The sequence below is a fragment of the Lonchura striata genome, chromosome 1 (assembly GCF_046129695.1).
Source record: "Lonchura striata isolate bLonStr1 chromosome 1, bLonStr1.mat, whole genome shotgun sequence".
NCBI lineage: Eukaryota > Metazoa > Chordata > Aves > Passeriformes > Estrildidae > Lonchura > Lonchura striata.
In genome coordinates, this window is record NC_134603.1 from 106,757,140 (window position 1) to 106,776,630 (window position 19,491).

Sequence of the window (19,491 nt, forward strand, 5' to 3'; positions counted from 1 at the left end):
TGTCACAATAATACTTTTCTTTAGCACTAGCTTTTTGTGTCACTAAAAACATCCCAGTAATATCAGGATAGGCTATTTTGTTCAACCATTGTATCCCTAAGGGAGGGTGATGGGTCATGGTTAGATATTACCATAACGTTTTTTTATCAATTCTTGAAGCCTTTATTTTCTCATGTCGGAGTGTGTGTCTGTGTTTTTTTGTGGGTTTTCTTTTGGTTTTGAGGTGAGTTTTTGTTTGTTGTGTTGGTTTGTGGTTGTAGGGGTTGTTTTGTTGAAAAGTTTTGATGTAGCTACATGCATTCTACATGTACAAAAATAACAAGGATTTGTTATCACCCAGAGGGAAAATAAAGGGCACATTGTCACTTAATACATATGGATAATTAAGAGCATAAAGTGAATCTGTTTTCTTGTGTTTCAGAAAAGTGTGATGAACCTCTGGTCTCAGCACTACCGCATTCCTCCTTCAGCAGTTCATCATCCATGACAAGCAGCTATGTGCCAGGGTATGCCAAGTTAAACAAGCGAGGAGGTAAGGGACATTCTCAACCTCTATTTTTGGCTATTTCATAAAGGATGAATTATATTTTTAATGCAAAAATGTGTTTTATGTGGAATATTATTGCTTATTCTTGTTTGAACAGACTATTTTTTATGAACTGAATTAATTTCTCTTTCATTGTATGAGACAGTAATTTCACTGCAGGGAAAGGGGCACTGCTAGTAATGTGTAGCAGCATGGGCAAATGCCTGATGTCAATGGACTCATAAAATACAGCTGCATCATTGACTTCTTCACATGAAGGGGTATACCTGTCTTTGTTGGGTACTTGCAAGGTTTCTTTCTATCGTCACAGGGACTTTGGCATCTGCTTGTATATCTGTAATACAATGAGTGCCTTTAACACTTTGTTCAGACGTAACAAAGCCGCCTCAGACTTAGTGGTAGGAAGAATGGGTGCATAAATTTGATGGCCTACCTGGTTTAATGAAACTGAGGAACCATACCCTGTCCACAAAGAGCTGTGGTAGCACTGCCATCTCTGCCAGTTGTCTGGAGGTCATCATGTAGGAAGGAATGAGCTGGGTCTAATGTCAAGCCAGGAAGCTTAATCTATTGTGGGGAAGAATATATGGTGGGTCCAGGCATGATGGAGCCTATGATGTGGCTCAGGTAATGCCTGGAGGCTGAAATGGGACCCCCAGGCTCACTGGCAGGGTGAGTGGTTCTCCACTGAGTAATGCAATTATGGCATTTTGGTACTCTCAGAGATCTGACACTGTTCTTGGCTTACTGGTTTGCAACTTCTCTGCATATTTGTGTTTTACACGTGTAGAATTGTTGTTCTTTGATCTCTTTATTTCCTTCTTTGGTTTTGTTTGTTTGCTTTTCAGTTGTTTTTTTTTTTTTTTTTTTAATTTGCTCTCTAAAATCAGCTTTAGCCAGGCCATGGAATTACTTTCTTTTAACGACTAGTAATTGACGTAGTGAGTTACTTATAGTCCCGCTACCTCTGATGTCAGCCTGTGCCTGTACATTTAATACCTCTGCTGTCATCCCACGGTTGTGGTCCTCTACCCTACATTTTTTATAAAATACCAGTTTATTCTCTACAGAAAATTGATTATAGAAATATATTAAAAATTGTTATACTGGTAAACCGTAGCCCATGCAATCACACAGCTAAGTTAAATGTAAAACAGATCAGGTTATGTTATTGGTTGTTAAAAAATTGCTATTGCAAGAGAGATAAACAGAAGCCAAAGATTTACTTAGAGAAAATATGACTGATGAGCTCTAGTGCTACAGGCCTGCAGATGTGATGCAAAGACTGTGGCCAGACAGGAGCATTGGCAATTTCTTTGGTTTTAGGCCTGTAGACCAGTAGATAACACGGTTTGTTGCTTCTGAATGAGAATAGATGTTGTTTTATGCTGGTCACAGGCATTTATTTCAGTGCTTCATGTATTTTGTTACATACCTTCTGTAGTTCTCAGGATTTCTGTGGCAGTGTGTTTGGATGTGTGTTTTGGTAGGCTGTCAGGTCCCTTCAGTTTTATCTTTAAATATTCATCAGATAAAAGGAATGGTGCTTCAATTCTAAAACCCTGCCTATTGTTTAAGTTGCATTCTGTTGAATGGCTATAGTTATGTCCATTTCAGTTCTATTCCCTGTTCTAAGTTTTAAAAAAGGCCACTAGAACCACTTTAATAAAATACAACTTAGCATCAGCTTTGCTGGGAGGATCTTCCTTTGTTTTTAGATGAGTACTTCTCCTTTTAGTTTACAAGACTACTTATTCTGTTCTAAGTGAAAGGCAGATTGACATTTGGAATTTAATTCTTTATTCCAATTATATTTACCTTTCTCTTTCTTACCCTTATAATTACTACAGTGCAGTTTCTTTATGACATTTTTTTACCAGTATGGATCAGTGTTGTCATTAATCAAACACTGGCTTTATTTCCTCATTGAAAATTTAGTTGCATCTCTTTGTTAAATAGCATTTTCATCTCTTTGTTTGAATAAGAGCTTTGCTAGATTGTTATTATCCATCTCTTACTATCTGTGAAGCATACCAAAAAATACTTTTCGAAACCGAGGCTCGATGTACATGAACAAATATCTTTTTTTCTAATCCTAGTGGCAGTAAAAGTACTGCAGAATTCAAGAGTGTGTATAACACAGGAACTTTTCTGTCTGTGTTTATGCTTCTGCAAGTGATAGAAAATAGCTCAGTTTTAATACTGAGCTGTTTTACAACTTCACGGAATTATAGATATTGCTAATCAAACCAGTAATAAGGAATCCAATTTTTTTTCTCTCCAAGGAGTCATTATCAGCTAATAGATTCCCAAATCAAATGTGCTATTTAAACCACACTGTGCTCAAGTCATTACATGGAAAGAACTCCCCCTCCTCTAGCCCCAGACCCTTTAAATTAAAGAAATGCACATTTGAAAATTCCACTCTCCAACCCAATTATTTTTCTTTCCTGTTTTCATGGCACTTCACTCTAGACTGGCAAAACACTTTATTTAAATAGATAGTGTATTTTATTCTATTGATTAAGACACTGATTCCCTGAACAGTCACATCATGTTATTAAGAAAGTTGTAGCTGTCACTATAGTTGTTGTGGTTCAGTCTCTTGCTATAAATGTTGCACTTGGAAGGATGCATGCCAAAAATAACTTAATATTTTCAGTAGTTTTTAGGAGGCTTCAAAAGCAGAAACATCCATGAATTTACTCAAATGTTAGATAACACTTTATTTACAAGTCCTATAACTAGTGATTTAGGCAAATAGAATTAAGTCTTTGTGGAAACTGATCTGGAAACTGCCAGGGTGTATATGTAGGGTGGGTTTCTGTGTCAGTTTGAGAAATATTTTGCATTTTCCACATCTATTTTACCTCTGTAAGCCTTCAACAACTTATGGGTTAGTATGTATACTTATTTCAAAGGAAATGCAAATTTGATAGACAGAAATTTGATTAGAAACATTAACTTTTCCAAATCAATTTACATGATGATTCTTCTTCTGCATTGTTGCTTTTTCCTGTTCTAAATGTTATTTCTTCTTAAGCAAGGAGAAGTATCCTATAATTTTTTTAGGTGGAGATGTCCCCTGTCTTCACCTCAATTATTATTGTTATTATTGGGTGGGGGTGGAAAAGATTATTTTCCATTATAGGAGAAATTCCTTATTGTAGAAACAAATATTTAGTGGTTACCTACAGGTCTGTCAGTGTCTTGCAAATTTGTACCAATACAAATAAAAATTTTCATGTTTTCACAATGTCAGTGAGTAAGAACCTTTGATTTATATAATCATTACAACTATGATGGATATCACAGTTGTAATAATTAGTCTTTACCACAAAGAGCCAAATGAACAATGTACAATGAAAGTCTGCATTTTATACTGGCTCTCTCATTCATGGACCCCCAAGGTCTGTCTCATGGTCCCCTCACCGTCCCCTCCTTCTTCTGCCTTCTTGGACACCTTTAATCATAGCAGCTGATAAAAGCAACCAAAATACTTTCATTTTGTTATCATGGAAAGAAGTAGGAAAACTGCAGACAAATTTATTGCTTTTCTTTGTGAACTATACTACTACTAGATATACTACTACTTATCAACAGATTTAACTAGAGTTAATACAAGACAAAACAAGTGCTGCTGTTCCCATCAGGCCTGCAAAGACAAGGGGGTGAAGATTTTTTGAAATTCAGCTGTGGCAAAACTTCTGTGGAGACAGAAGGATGCAATGAATTTCGTAGTGAATGTAGGTTTGGCAAAGGCAGTGTGGTGGCTCCTGAATTATGTTAAACTCTTATAAGTAAAGACTTGTACTTAAAAATTTAAACAGTACTGAATTATCAACTGTTCAGGCAAAGCTGGATGTAGTCAGTTTCTATCAATTATCCTTTTGGTAGTAGGATAATATTTTGTTTTAAACATCTAAGTCTTAGTGCTCTACGTAGTTTTTAGCATATTTTTCATTTTAGTTTTAAAGTTATCTGTGTGATGTTTAGTGCTAGTATAACCAAGGTACAGATTATTTTTGAAATGTCTGTAATTTATGTGGGGGGGGGAAAGCACCATAGAAGAGGAGAAATGTTCATGGTTTTCTGTTTTTTGTGTCTGTCACTATCACTTTTATCTATATATATGCAAGCATTATGAAATATTTCAATGCTATAAAATCCTAAAAATTTTTGCTTTGGATGGATTTCTTAAGAAAAATAATTTTGAGATTTCTGCCAATTATTAGCTCACCTCCTGTGTAAATCAAATAATTCCAAGTCTATTAAATGATTCAGCGTACAATTTGGAGAATATGGGGATGTGTTATCTTTGAAAAAATTAATTTTGCTTTCTAAGTACATGCCATTATGTCATTGACAGATCAAATTTTAACTGGAATCTAGTTAGTAGACTAAAAAGATTATAGTTCCTTCCATTTTTGTCATACCTCTTCTCCCACAGAAGTAGCTAAAGTAGCATCAGAGAAAAGGAGAGCTTTCAATTGCTTAATTCTACAGCTTTTTAAAATCCATCCTCAGTAACTTTTTCATATGTGATGTCAAGGTGATAAGGTCTAACTTCTTATGACCTGCCATCGATAGGATCAATGGACTGCATCACATCATGAGAAGGATTCTCAGCACACATTTGATATAATGAATTATCAATCTTCCTTTAAATGCTTTTCAAGCTATTGGACCTTATACTTCTCACTAGTACAAGAATTAATGCTGTCTATCATCCATCTCATACCATTTTAATTCAGGGAAGAAATTCTACATTATTTCAACATAATGCAATGTTACATAATATAATTGGAAGCTGCTTGAAACTGAGTAGAGTCTCAGAACTTCAGAAGTAATCCCAGCAGACAGTGAAATTATGAAGGTCATAATGAATTTCTGGATATGTGGAAATTATCTTTTGCACAGTGGAATAAAAAAAGAGGAAATTTGGTACCCAGGGGTTCTGTTTTAAGTCCAGTATTAGCAGGGAATCTGTTTTAAGTCCAGTATTAGAAACAGCAATGAAATTGATAATGTGATATGAAAGGAAGTATCTGTAGAGCAATTGATGTTCAAAAAGCAGTCCTTCTAGCACCACTGTGTAATGTGTATCTAAGCTTTCAGGTTACCTTTCAGTCAGTGTGCTGACCTTGGCCTGTTATCAGAGTTATTAATGTGACTATAAAAAAGCATCAGAAATTTTAAGTGTTGGCATAGGTGTAATTGTGACAGGGTTCTTTTTTTTTTTTTTTCTCAGTGGAGTTTTAAATTCTGCTTTATGTGTGGAAGATGCAAGAATTTATCTATAATGAGATATGATTATTTTATTCCCCAGACCATTATCAGTAAGTCAATCAGATCTATGACAATGATTCTACTAAAAAAAAAAAGTAAACTTGTTAGATCCTTGTCTTTGAAGGATTCTAGGAACACCTAGCCTAGGCTCTTTTTACCTTCACTTTTAAAATCTCCTATACTATAATGAATATCACTATTTCTCCAATTATTTATTACTATTGTATAATGGAATATGAGAAGAATTTTATGTAGTTTTCCTTTCAGCAAAGTGAATGTGGAAGTCAGCGTCAACCTGGATTGTGTGAGCAGTCTGGGATTGTACCTTCACAGGACTTGCCAGGAATTTAGTTTGTGTATAAATATTAAAGCAAGGAGATGCTCCCTCTGAACTAACATTTGTCCAAATGAACAGTTAGCATGCACACTGCAGATCATCACCTTAAATACTGCAATCTCCTTGTGTTGACAAGGACACCTTTGAGCTGATTAAGAATACCTGTACACAACACAACTCATTGTATTTTGACTAAAATCCTCTTAGGAAAATGTTGTGGATTTGCCAGTGGTTTGGAAGTTAACTACCCAGGTTACAGTATATATTGTCTTTTGTAAGTAGACAAGATCCTGAAAGTAATGAAAGTAAGAGTAGCATAAGAGAACTGTTAAAATCATGAGAGAGTAGTATAATCCACTTAGCTTTTGTATGTCTGTAAGAGAGCTCTTGCTGAGCTAAATCACCAAAATATGGTTGCCTTTTAAAAAGTAAATAAACTGTAGTTCTCTTTCTGTAAATATATGCTTTAGATAAACACAAGTTTTACAGTCCATTTCAATAAGCTTGCTAAAACCATCTCATGAACAGTGTAGATCAAATCAGGTTTTCAGAAGTCAGGACAAATTGATAGCCTTTTGTCGTGGCTTGACACGGAAAAAAGAATTTTCTCAGAAGGAAGAGGTCAATGTGGATATTGACCAATTGAAGGTGGACACGCCTCTGAGAACACAGAGGGGTTAAAAGCAGAATTCCCAGGGGAACTCGCTCTCTTTGGTTCCGCTCAGCCGCAGTGCAGCCTCTCCCCTGCCCGGCCGTGGCTGGGTGGGGAGGGGAAGGCCCATGGCCTGACTGAGGTGGGCCCAGGGGTGGAGGGACTGGAACCCCCTGCAGATGGAAGGGTGGAGAAAAAAATCTGGGATGTCTTGGTTCCTCCCCTCCGAGAGTCTCCTGGCAGCGGTGGCTCATCAGCAGTTTCACCGCGGGGAAGGAGAAGAGCAAGCGGGGGGGAGCTGCAAGGTGCCCAGCCCCTGTGGGAGCTGGAGCCTGGGCAGAGCCAGCCAGGGAGCTGGGACTTTTAACCCTTCCTTGAGAAACGAAAGCTTTGTGAATTTTTTTTTCTCCTCCTCGGTTTGAAAAGAGAGGAAGAGGGACACCTTGGACCCTGGGAGGTTAGAAGGAGAAATTTTAGATGGGAGGGAGACAAGAAGTGGCTTTTGGCTAGACTTTTTCCTTGGTAGCCACAGATGGAATTAATCTTCTCCTCCAAGAGAGACTGTATTTTAGGAGGATGCCAGTGAGTCAAGAGACCTGCTTCAGCTGGGAAAAGACAGAAGTGGAGCGAACAGAGAAAAGTAGGGGGTTTGTGGTGGTGCCCCCTGTCCTCAAAGAAGGAGAAGAAGATCTCTGTTCTTGGACCCTCGGCCCCAGAGGGAAAATGGGGTGGACTGTGGTCCCAAAAAATGAAAAACTGAACTGTTGTTTTTCTCCCCTCTTGGCAGGCATCCTTGAAAGGAAAAAAAGTCCTAAAAGCAGTCTGTCCATCCATGCATTGGTGGTGAGAGCACTGTGCATGGAAAGGAGAAGGGTCACCATGGCAAACTTTTTCTCCGGGCGGTGCCATGTGTGATATGGAAACACAGGATGTGGAGCTGTGTTTTCTTGGGGGGTCTGTGGCACAGGAGAGACTCTGTTCCCTTGATGGACTGAGAATTGATTGTTTAGAGGGTGGAAACCTGATTGGGGTCCAGATTGTGTCACATTGTGGTTTGTTGGAGTTGGGTGGTAGGAGGAGGAATGCTTTGCAAGGTTTTCATTTGATCTTTGTGTGTTTTCTTTCCTTTTCCTTCCTTTCTTTCTTTTATAGTAATAGCTTAATAAAGTTTTTTTTTTTTTTCCCTGTTATTAAGCTTGGGCCTGCTTTGCTCTGTTCTCGATTCCATTTCACAGCATTCAATTGAGAGATCACATTTTCATGGGGGCACTGGCATTGTGCCAGTGTCAAACCATGACACCTTTATTTATTAAATATTTACTTATCCATTTAAAAAAATGGAAAGTTACTTATGGTTGAAAATTATATGATTGAAAATGAAAAAAAAACCTCTACTGGTTCACTTATTAGTAGACTCCAAAAAACATGTCTGTGTGTGACATAGCGTTATTTGTGCTGCACACAGTATAAACAGTATTTCTGGAATGCTTTAGAGAGAATAAAGCAACTGATGTTTTGTATTGGTGGAGTTCTCTGTGTTGTTTGAGGTTTCTTGGTTTTGTTTTTAAATTTTTTTAAAATTCATTTCAGGACATGGCTCCTTTAGGAGCTCCATTACCTGTGAGAGTAAATGAAAACCTTTTCATTTTATTAACAACATGTCCTTTTTGTATTACCCATAAAAATATTTTGTATAGCACTATCTTCCATCTCTGATTTTTTTTTCTTTTAAAATCCATTAAGAACTTGGGTTCAGCTCATTATTTCCATCTAAAAAAAATGTAAAATTTTCTCTGTCTTTATCTGCCTTACATCCTAGCATATAATCAGTTTTGTTCATTCTTCACATTCAAAATAAATAGTTATGCACTCCATTTTGATTTGTAGTGTAATCCACAACCCATCTCAGCTCCCCATAAACACTTATATCCACCTTTAGAAGGCAAATGTGATTGTCACTTGGTTGACCTCAGAAGTTGTTTTCTGTCTTTTAATGACCTGGCCTAATGAAATATTTTTCATAAATACTTATTAATTGTAGAAGGAGTTCTTAAAACTACAAATGAACATACTTGCAGTAGCTCATTCCTCTGAAAAAACATTCAAAAATTCATTGCAAGAGGATAGTGAATTTTGTGAAGATGCAGGAAAAAAAAACATCCCAATGAGGAAAGAAAAGTGCCAGTATATATCCAGGACAGACTCATGCATTGAAAAAATAAATTTAGAAAGGAAAGACATCACTCTTTTCATTCCAAACACAATCCAAGAAGCAAAGTCTGTAGAGAGTGAAGCGCAAGTAATTGCATTAAAAAAGGCATCATTAGCTTATGTTAATTTACCATAGCCTGATGAATACAGAGAGCATGACCGTTTTTTCCAGTTCATAACTAATTTGTTAATTAAAGTGTTCAGAATACCTAATTGGCTTATTTCATACATGTGTAGATGGAGAGGATGGAAAAAATAACATTGTGCTCTCCAACTTTATATATTTTTTCTTACAGCAATCATTTGCAGAGGCAGCAGTTCCAAGCACAGCTAGAGACATAAGGCAAATGGGCAATTTTCTTGGGCAACAGGGATGGGGAGAGCAGATCACCCTGACTTTACTGAGTAGCTAGCTTCTTTCAGACAAAATTTAGCTTAGTTTATTAATTGTTTCTGATGGCAATGGGCAGCGGGGTTTGGCAGGAGGGGTGACTGTGCTGGTGGCAGAGAGGAGGCAGTCTCACAGAGCCAGACTGAATCCAAATATCATAAATATACTTTTCCCATATCCTTAGGGTACTAGTGCTGCTCTGGCTGTTTATCCCCAGAGTAGCCAAATTCTGAGCTTTCAACTACTTTGAGAGTTTAATTTGACTGTTTCTCAAACAGCTTTGGTACATTAGGTAAATCGATAAGAAATCTCTTTTGGTGTTCTTACTGGCTTCATCTTGAAAATGCAGACCTGATTAGCTCTCCTGCTCTGCTCAGAATACTGTCATGGTTTAAGCCAAGCTAGAAATTAAACCTGAAAAAAAAAGTTTTGGGGGACCCTATAGCAACCTTCCAGTACCTGAAGGGAGCCTACAAGAAAGATAGATTGGGACTTTTTACAAGAGAATTTAATGACAGAACAAAGGGGAAATATGTCTAATTGGAAGAAAGTTTATATTGGATATTAAGGAAAAATTCTTTACTGTGAAGGTGATGAGGGAATAGAACAGATTGCCCTGAAAAGTTGCAAATGCCCCATCCCTAGAAGTATATAAGGCCAGGTTGGATGGAGCACTGAGCAGTGAAAGGTGCCCCTGAACATGACAGGAAGCTTGGGAACTCTATGATCTTTAAGATCCCTTCCAATCCAAACTAATCTATGATTCTATATAAAAAACAGGCACACTACAATTAAATTGACAATATAAATGGAGATTTGTCTGAAAAATGCATCGTAATGTATATTAGAGTTCAGCTAGATGCCCCCTGAAACCAATATGTCACAAGGAACTTGTCTACACCTGAGTTGGCACACGGAACAAGCAAGTTGGAAAATTTCATGTTCCTCAGACACTGGGGCTACTTTGCTTGTACAGAACAGTGGGAACATGCAGGATTAAAAAGAAAATCTCAAAAAACTCAATATAGGAAAACTTGGGCAACATCTTTTAATAGGTGATGTATACTTAAAAGCAGCAGAGACTGAGAGTTTAGATATCCTAGACTTGGTTTTATCTACAGATACTTCAGACGTATATACAGAGCTGTGTAAGTACAGAGCTCTGGAATTAATGCAAAGATGTGTAGTGAGGGTACACAAGATGCCCTGTCAGCTTTTCCCAAGGTCAGTGTCTCCTGCCAGATGCTATGAGTGTTTCACCCTCTCCTGCACGCAAAGCACAGGTTTTCCTTACACAGATGGGTGTAGTGCAACTGATAGATTGCTGCTTTGAGCATTTGAGCCACAGCATTGCCTTTCCCAAATAAGTCATAAACAAGCATAAATGCTGGTAGAAATGGGAGCTATTTGGCTACCATTATAACCTCCCACTACAGTTATATGCTGAAAGAGAGAAAAGAAATAATGTGATAAAATGAGGCTATTTGTTGTAGGATGGGAGAGTGCAGCTATTATTCATGTTTCAGCTTCCACAATGAGATTATTCACAAGAAAATCTGAGGTACACAGTTAGAGACAGAACATTAATACTTGTTTTTCTGTATGTAAGTTACTACATAAATCATAAAAAATATCTCTGGATCTGGAATAGTCTGGTTTAGCATCCAGTCTCATGTCATAGATGTGTTGGTGGTTTCTCATTGTTTTTTCTCACTTGGATGAAACTAATTTTTAACTCTTTTTTGTGTGTAAGACTCACTTTAACATTGATGAAAATGGGCCTCATTTGAAGAAATATATCAACTTTTACTGAGCAAAACAATTTTGTTTAGAAAGCTTCAGCTTTATAGAGACCTTCTACAGTGAGGTAAAGGTGGAAACAGAAGGGATATGTGACAGTTCAGGAGTGTTGTATACATCTTCCTCAGAGCTTTTTGAGCAAGAGAAGATATTTGCTGAGAGAGAGAGAATAATTTTTATTTATTAATTATCACTGTAGGTGAGTTTTGAGAAAGCTCCACTAGACCTGCTGTTTATGAACAGCGGAAGCTGGTGGGAGATGTGGTGGTCAGAGGCTGTTTAGGGTACAGTGAACAGGAAATAGTAAAGTTCTCTAATATTTGGTGAACTTCAGCAAAAACAGAAAAAAGAGGGAGTAATACCTTTGGAAAAAGGGGCAGGCAACTCACAAAGTGTTTAGGATGTTGTTAAGTCATGTAAATAGAAAATTAGAAAGGTGAAAGCTCAATTAGAACTTAACCAGGCCAGTTCTATGAAGGTTAATAAAAAATGCTTTTATAAATACATTGATAGCAAAAGGAGGAGCAAGGAAAACTTTCATTCTTTATTGGACACCAGGGGAATGTATGTACCAGAGGTGAAGAAAAGGCTGAGGTACTTATTACCTTCTTTGCCTCAGTTTCCAACAATAAGAGATGTCATGCTCTGGACAACAGGCCTTCTGAGCTTGTAGATGAGACAGGGAATAGAATAACCCCCCTGTAATCCAAGAGGAAGTAATTACTGACACTCTGAGCCACCTACATGCTTGCAAGTCATTGGGAGCAGATGGGATCCATCCCATTAACCACATGTCCTTTTGGTATTACCCATAATAAATATTTTGTGTAACACTAACTTCCATCTCTGAGTTAGCTGTTTTTTTTCTTTCATAATCCATAAAGAACTAGGCTCATGAGGGAGCTGTTGGAAGAGCTCACTAAGCCACTGTCCATCATTTATCATCAGTCCTGGCTCACTTGGGAGGTCCCAGATGAACGAAAGCTGGCCAATAGGACACCATTGACCATATATATAAGATATAAGAAGGGATAAAAGGGGGATCTTGGAAACTACAGGCCTATCAGCCTGACCTTGGTGCCTGGCAAAGTTATGGAACAGATGAACTTGGGTACAATCACACAGGACCTACAGGACAACCTAATCCAGACAGCATGGATTTAGGGTAGGCAGGTCCAGCCTAACCAACCTCATCTCCTTTTATGACTAGGTGACCTGCTGGTGTATGTGGGGAAGGTTGTGGATATTGTCTACCTGGACTTCAGCAAAGCCTTTTACACCATGTCCCACAGCACACTGCTGGAGAAGCTGGCAGCCCATGGCTTGGATAGGAACACTCTTTGCTGGGTTAGGAACTGTCTGGATGGCCAGGCCCAGAGAGTGCTGGTGAATGTGCTGCATCCAGCTGGGGACAGTCACCAGTGGTGTCCCCCAAGAATCTGTGTTGGGGCTGGTTCCATTTAACATCTTTACTGATTATTTAGATGAAGGGATTTAGTCTACTGTTAGCAAATTTGCAATTGACACCAAACTGAGTGTGAGTGTCAATCTTCTGGAGGGTAGAAGGTCTCAGCAAAGGGACCTGGACTGGCTGGATAGATGGGCAACAACATGAAGTTTAATAAGTCCAAGTGCTAAGTCCTGCACTTTGGCCACAATAACCCCCTGCAGCGTTATAGGCTGGGGACAGTGTGGCTGGACAGTGTCCAGGCAGAAAGGGACCTGGGGGTACTGATTGATGGCAGATTGAACATGTCACCAGTGTGCCCTGGTGGCAAAAAAGGCCAATGGCATCCTGGCCTGTAAAAGTGTGGCCAGCAGGTTTAGGGAAGTGATTCTTCCTCTGTACTCAGCACTGGTGAGGCCACATTTAGAGTGCTGCCTTCAGTTCTAAGCCCTCCAGTTTAGGAAGGATGCTGAGATGCTCAAATATGCCCAAAGTAGGGCTATAAGGCTGGTGAAGAATCTGGAACACAAGTCCAGGGACTTGTGAGGGAGCTGGGGCTGTTTAGGCTGGAGAAGAGGAGGCTCAAGTGTGACCTTGTCACTCTCTTCAGCTGTCTGAAAGGAGGTTGTAGCCAAGTGGAGATCAGTCTCTTCTCTCAAGTAACCAGTGAGAGGATAAGAGCCCACATTTTAGGGCTGAAAATTAAGAAGCAGTTGTTCACAAAAAGGGATAATTTGGCATTGGACTAGGCTTCCCAGGGGAGTGGTGGAGTCATGGCACAGCCCCAGTGGTATTTAAAATTGGATGTGGCACTTAGTGCTATGATCTAGTTGACAAGGTTGTGTTGGGTCATAGGTTGGACTTGATGACATCAAAGGACTTTTACAACCTAGTTTATTTTGTGATTGTCAGTTGACTATAACACTGCAAAGTGATAAACTGTTGCTGTAATTTAGAAATGGTTCAGTTATGCTGACACAAATAGATGACATAGATATAGCTATAGATATAGCTATAGATAAAGTTATACTTTCTTCGTTGTTCTCTGCATGAAGATTTGTTGTGCTGGAGTTCAGCTAAGGACCAAGCAATGCTCAGAAAAAAATGTTAATAGCAATTTATCTCAGTGCTATCTGCACTGTTTTTGTCTTCTGAAATGATGTACTTTTGGGTCTGGTATATAGTGCACATAGGAAAACATTATTCTATATTGAACTTCTTTGGGAGTTTGTCAGCCAGCTAAGAAATAAATGAACATCAACAATGAACTAATTTCTTTCAGAGCTCCAAACTTTTCTGACTGTTTGTAGTACAGTTTTTTATTTTTTTAGGAAAGATGAATAAAGAATAAAGAATATAAAGAATTTAAAGAATATAAATTCTTTATTACAAAATTTGTTTGAATAGTCAATTTTCCAAGTCACTCAATGTTAAATAAATTGTCTCTGCTGTGAAACGTGGCTCTGTGTAATGTGATAAGCAATGGAGAAAAAGAATTAAAAGTTAGCTTGCTTAAAATCTGCTTTGTGAAAAGTTATCTTTTAGATGTCTTTGCTTTTCAGTATTGACTACCATCGAATTTAACATTCCTGCTGGGCTTTTAGGAACTCAGCCCCTAGCGAGATAATTTTGCTGTAGTTAAGAAAGTTGTCAGAAATTATTTGATTTTTGTAAGGATCAAAGGGTCTTCTGGTATTTAAAAATAGGCACTTGATCATGTCTGTAATTACAAAATATTTATCGATCAGGAATAAGTTATCTTCTGGGTATCCCTGTCTTCCTTGGTTTTGCTAGTATAGACTGGATGATGCTACAATGACCCAGTTTTGAAGGAATAATCAGGTGACATTGAGTAATGCTGTAAAAAAATAAGTAAACAAGAATATTACTTAGTGAAACAGGGCAGTGTGCTTTGTGCTGAGATGCAAAGCTTGGATATTGCAAAGTGCTGTACTGAGACAACTTCAGCTGACATTCTGTCAAATGTAGAACATATTAGAAACTGAATGTTTCCTTTAATAAACAAGCCAAAATGGTTAATATATGCAGTGGGAGATGGTACTTGAACTGCTTTGCTTTCTTCAGTAGCAGGAAGTTGTCCGTTTCCTATGGTAGAGAATAAAATCCCCAACCAAAGCCAGTGCTGGAATATTTGATTTGCTGATTTTAGAAGCTGGTCAGCAACATCCCCCATAACATATTTTGAATACATTGAGGTGATTGTTTCTTATACATATTAGTTGCCTGGTGGGATTTTTTTCTTTTTTTTTGGGGGGGAGGGGTAGATGTTCTTTCTTTTATAATTGTGATTAACTAATTTCTAAATTAGGCTAAAGTGGTGCTCAGCTATCAATAAGAAAAAGTTGAATGCTAAGTTTAAAAAATATCAGGTTTTGAGAGATCAGGGAAGCTGTTAATTATGAGTCTAACTATTATGAGCAATCTCTAAAAGTTGCTTTAACAAACTTTTAGTTTCTAGGTGAAACCAAATTCTGCGTATTATATGTGGAATATATTATGTTAAGCACAGTGGTTTTGATGGTTTAGCTTTTTCCGTATCTTGAAACAGCAAATAATATGTAATTCAGCCAAAGCAGTAACCGACACATTGACCAGCAATGGCTGTTCAGTGAGCCATGTCCACAATCATCTGGAAAGGAGTTCCATACCTGGGGATCAAAGCAGAGACACCAAAAACAGGGTGGCAATTGGCAAAAATTATTTTTAAACATTTCAGTTCTCAGGTGTTCACTGGATTTGAATTAAGGAATTATATTGAGCCATTCACAGGGAATGTTTTTTCTCTAGTTGGATCAGAAGCTGGAGCACTTTGCTTATAAATAGGTGGTAATGGGCATCCTTTGAGAAAAAGCTGCTAGTTTACCAGCTCACTAGGTGTGATATGGCAATTCCTGTGCTCTTATCTTGTTCCCTTACAGCTAGTCCCTCCATGAGGCTGGAGTCACAATGACAGGGTTTGCTGGGAAAATCTACAGGTTTATCCAATTTTATGGATGATTGCAACACTTTCAGCCTCTGAGATTCATCTACCAAGGCAAGGAAGTTTAAAAGAACAGGGGAAGTTGATGGCAAATAAGAAAAAAGGCAAGAAAGACCTCAAAATAAATTGATTTACCCTATAAGCATAAATCCAGATCTTATTGAAAAAGAAGAATTTGGATTATGAAGTAAAATGTAGAAACAAATTCCTATGATAGCAGAAATAAGAAAATGACATAAAATAATTCTTTGGTTCAACAAGAGCATTGGGTGTTATCAGAATCATTAGGCCATATCATTTCTAATCACCTGAAAAGAGGTGTTCCCTTTTCTTTCCATCTTCTATTCCCTGAAAAGAGAAGTTTTCTCATTTTAAGGTCTTTGTCAATGGCAAGCTTTTCTTTTTCTTGTTTAGAAGGTTGCCACATTTTTTGGCTGGTGCATAACAGTAAAAATAGATTGTCTCCATAGTCTAACATGCCTCATGAAACGCAGCTGAAAGCTTAGCTATAAAACTGCTTACAACTATTTCAGAGACTTACCATATATTACATTACAAGCAAGTAAATTGAAGGCTGTAATCATGGCCTTTATCTTGCAAATTTGCCCTAAGAACTTTAAAGAGGTCTAAATATTACAGCTAAGGAACAAGATGCTGCTGATCAAAGTAATAAAAAGCATTGTGAGATTTCAGCCTTCTGTCAAGGTCCTAGAATGTGTTACAGAAAGTAATTTAATTATGTACTTTATTATCTATAACAGTTAAAAATTGACTGGTTTATTTCCAAAATTTTCAATTAAATATAGGCATTATTTTTTCATAACACTGGAAGCTCATTGTTAATATTTTGCAGAAAGCCTTTGTCCAGCAGAGGTGGTACTAAGTATTCTGCTTTCTCCTTGTGTATCAGACAAATTCTGTTAATTCCATTTTATGATACAGAAATCTGCAAAACCCATAATAGTGTCCCAAAAGATGTTGATAGCATAATTTAAAATATGATGGCTATCTGGAAATATAATATAGGCTGCTTTTATAGACAATTTTAAGCTATTAACAGTACCAACCAAAGAAAATAATTTTGAATGTGTTGAATGTGGAGTCTATAAAAGACTTAATTTAAAAAATTATGCCTAGATTTAGTTTTGATGTTGATTAACAGTAGTAGTACTAGTAAGTATTGACAGAGCTTTAAATAATCAGTATATGCAACTTTCTGACAAAATTTTGTTTAAAATATGCTCCCATTTCCTACATCACACAAAAGAAAATTAAAGACTTTAAAGATGAAAAATTGAAATTGTTCTGGATAATTGAGTAGGAATGAACTAAACTGTAGATGATTATATGAAATTGGAAAGAGGAGAAAATATCAATATGCAAATGTATATTAGAGAACTGAGCCCCTAAATTTTGTTAATTTTCAAGGCAAGTCCAGAGCACAAATCCCTTTGTGTTCTTAATGTTAATGGAGAGAGTGACAGTCTTTTTTCTTTAAAATTTACATGGAAAACATAAGGTAGGAATAACATGCATTCAGATCTGTTCAAACAAAGCTACATTGATATGCAATTGCTACAGAGCTAATTCAGAAAACTGCTCTCAACAAATTAGGACACACTTTAAAGTGTAGCTGTCACAGAACTGTCTGGTTCAAATTGAACGGATTCGTTGCAATGCAGATAGTGCAAGTGAAGGAAGATTATGTAAAAAACAGGATCATTTGTGTTTGTTCCTAAAGGGACCCTCAGGCCAGAGAGTTCGTAAATGTCTTTCCTGGATTTTATTAAGCTAATGTACCATGTCGGAATTTGATTTCCTTTTATTCCTAGAGGGATTATATTGTTCTTTTTAACTATGTTTGCTTGAAAGTATATAATGTGCTTCTACAATGCAGAGTTGAGCATCTGAGCATCAAATTTCCTTTGTCAGATAAATAGATAAAGCTGTAAAATCAAGTTCATCAATTTATCTAAAAATTCCTTTGAAAGAGGTCATGCCAAATAAAAGAGGTAAACTCCAAATTATGAAGCTAACCTTTTATAACAATTATCCCCATATAAAAAGAAGGATTTTTCATTAATTTTTTTGGTCTTTTTTGGTGATTTGGCATAGTCAATTAAAATCCCTGGAAGTGCCCAGTAATTCATTTAATAGCAAAATAAAGTTTGGATATGGGCGGGGATGGGGAGAGTGCATTAAGACACTTGCACTTTGTAGATAGAAAAAGCAAAATCCCTTCTCTAGATGAGAAGCTCGAGGACTTCCACTTTTCCAGTGTTTGTTCCCATGGAAAGCATTCTTTCACAAGTGAGAAGATTTTAGCAGCTTGTTTGTATTTGATGCTGGTAATTTAACTTCACCAAAAAGGACGTTTTTGATCTATTTTAATATTGGTACCTTCTGTGTCACAGCCATTTCCATGACCTCAAATTACATCAACAAGTATTCACGGCTAATGGGAAGTGACATCACATCACAAAGAGAGAGATCACCAAGAAAACTTTTAAAAGGTTGTAACACAGTAAAAAACTCATGGCTGTGGCAGATGCATTATTAAGTTTGTGACAGTATGCAGTTATCACCAGCCTGATTAAAAAAATGTTTGATAAATATTGTTGTGGTTTTGGAATTCTGGAATGTACATGGAGATTTTGCAGATGTTCAATTCCTGAGGCTTGTCACTTTAGAAACTCAGCTTTAATGTTGAAGAAACTTGTCACTGCAGATCTGGAATGGTCGAGAGCAACACAGTATGTTCTGACTTGCATGTAAGCCTTCAGCAGATGAGTGTAGCTCCAGGGATGTTGACATGACACAAGCTACTCTTTTAGATCATTTTCCATGGTGCGTAGCAATGCTAGCCTTAAACAAGAATTTATCAGGCAAATTTGTACAGAGCAGGAGAAAACTGGTGGCAACTAAAACTATTTCAGTTACTGTGGATTCAAGGAGTTTTATAATAAGAGCTAGGAAGGTTAAAATGCAGGCTGTGATCCAAACATGCATTGTGCCAGGGGAGATGTAACTGAGAACTTCAAGTCTATAAATAAAGATCGGTAGAAACTTTAGATCCTGGGGAATGTTGTGTCCAGAATACTTCACATTGTTTTGCTGATTAAGAATCAAGTATGATTTTTTTTTTTTCCTTCCGGATCTTTGATGAAGACTATTAAGTCACAGTTATTTTGGCTTTCAGATTTTTAAGCAAGTTTGTAAACCCCACACTTGATCTTACATTTGCTGATCTCATTATCTGGTTCCAAAAGATGTATTTGTGTCTGCTCTAAGGTCAATGTGCAGATAATGACACTACTCAATACAATGAGCTGTAAGCACTATATTCAGAATTTTAGACCTCGTAGCAAAATACTGATAAAGATAGAAAAATGGTGTTCCATCTGTTATAGGGCAAGCTGAACCAGCTCTTATTTTTGTGACCGTAGTATTTTTGCACTTATGCAAGCAAATGACAGCCAAAGGAAAATGGCATATTTTCTAGTCCGCTTTGGGACATGATGGGACATTTTCTAGTCCCATCATTGTGTAAATATTGGTAAATGTTTTGTGATAAACCTTGCTTTTGCTATATTAGAGTTTTTCTTCTTCAAATCCATGGCATTAATCCATAACTTCCTTTACAAGACAAGAATTTGAAAGCAAATTTTCTAATTTTCTGCTCTTTTTGTGTTAATTTCTACTTCTTCTCCCAGAATGAATTCAAGAAATGCACTGTATGTTTCTCAGTCTCCATGTGCTCATGGGGGGTTTTGTGTATTTTTTGGGCGTTTTGTGGGACAACCTTATTACTTCTCA

The 19,491-nt window shown here is 37.2% G+C and overlaps 1 protein-coding gene across 2 annotated transcripts in view; it reads left to right on the forward strand.

Moving 5' to 3' along the window:
• Nucleotides 1-19,491, forward strand: part of CNTNAP2 (contactin associated protein 2) — a 1,054,227-nt gene that overhangs the window by 314,688 nt on the left and 720,048 nt on the right. For both annotated transcript variants that reach the window (XM_031503926.2, XM_077786381.1), the window contains one exon: nucleotides 422-532. In XM_031503926.2, the coding sequence (XP_031359786.2) occupies nucleotides 422-532 (111 nt within the window). The remainder of the gene's footprint in view (nucleotides 1-421; nucleotides 533-19,491) is intronic.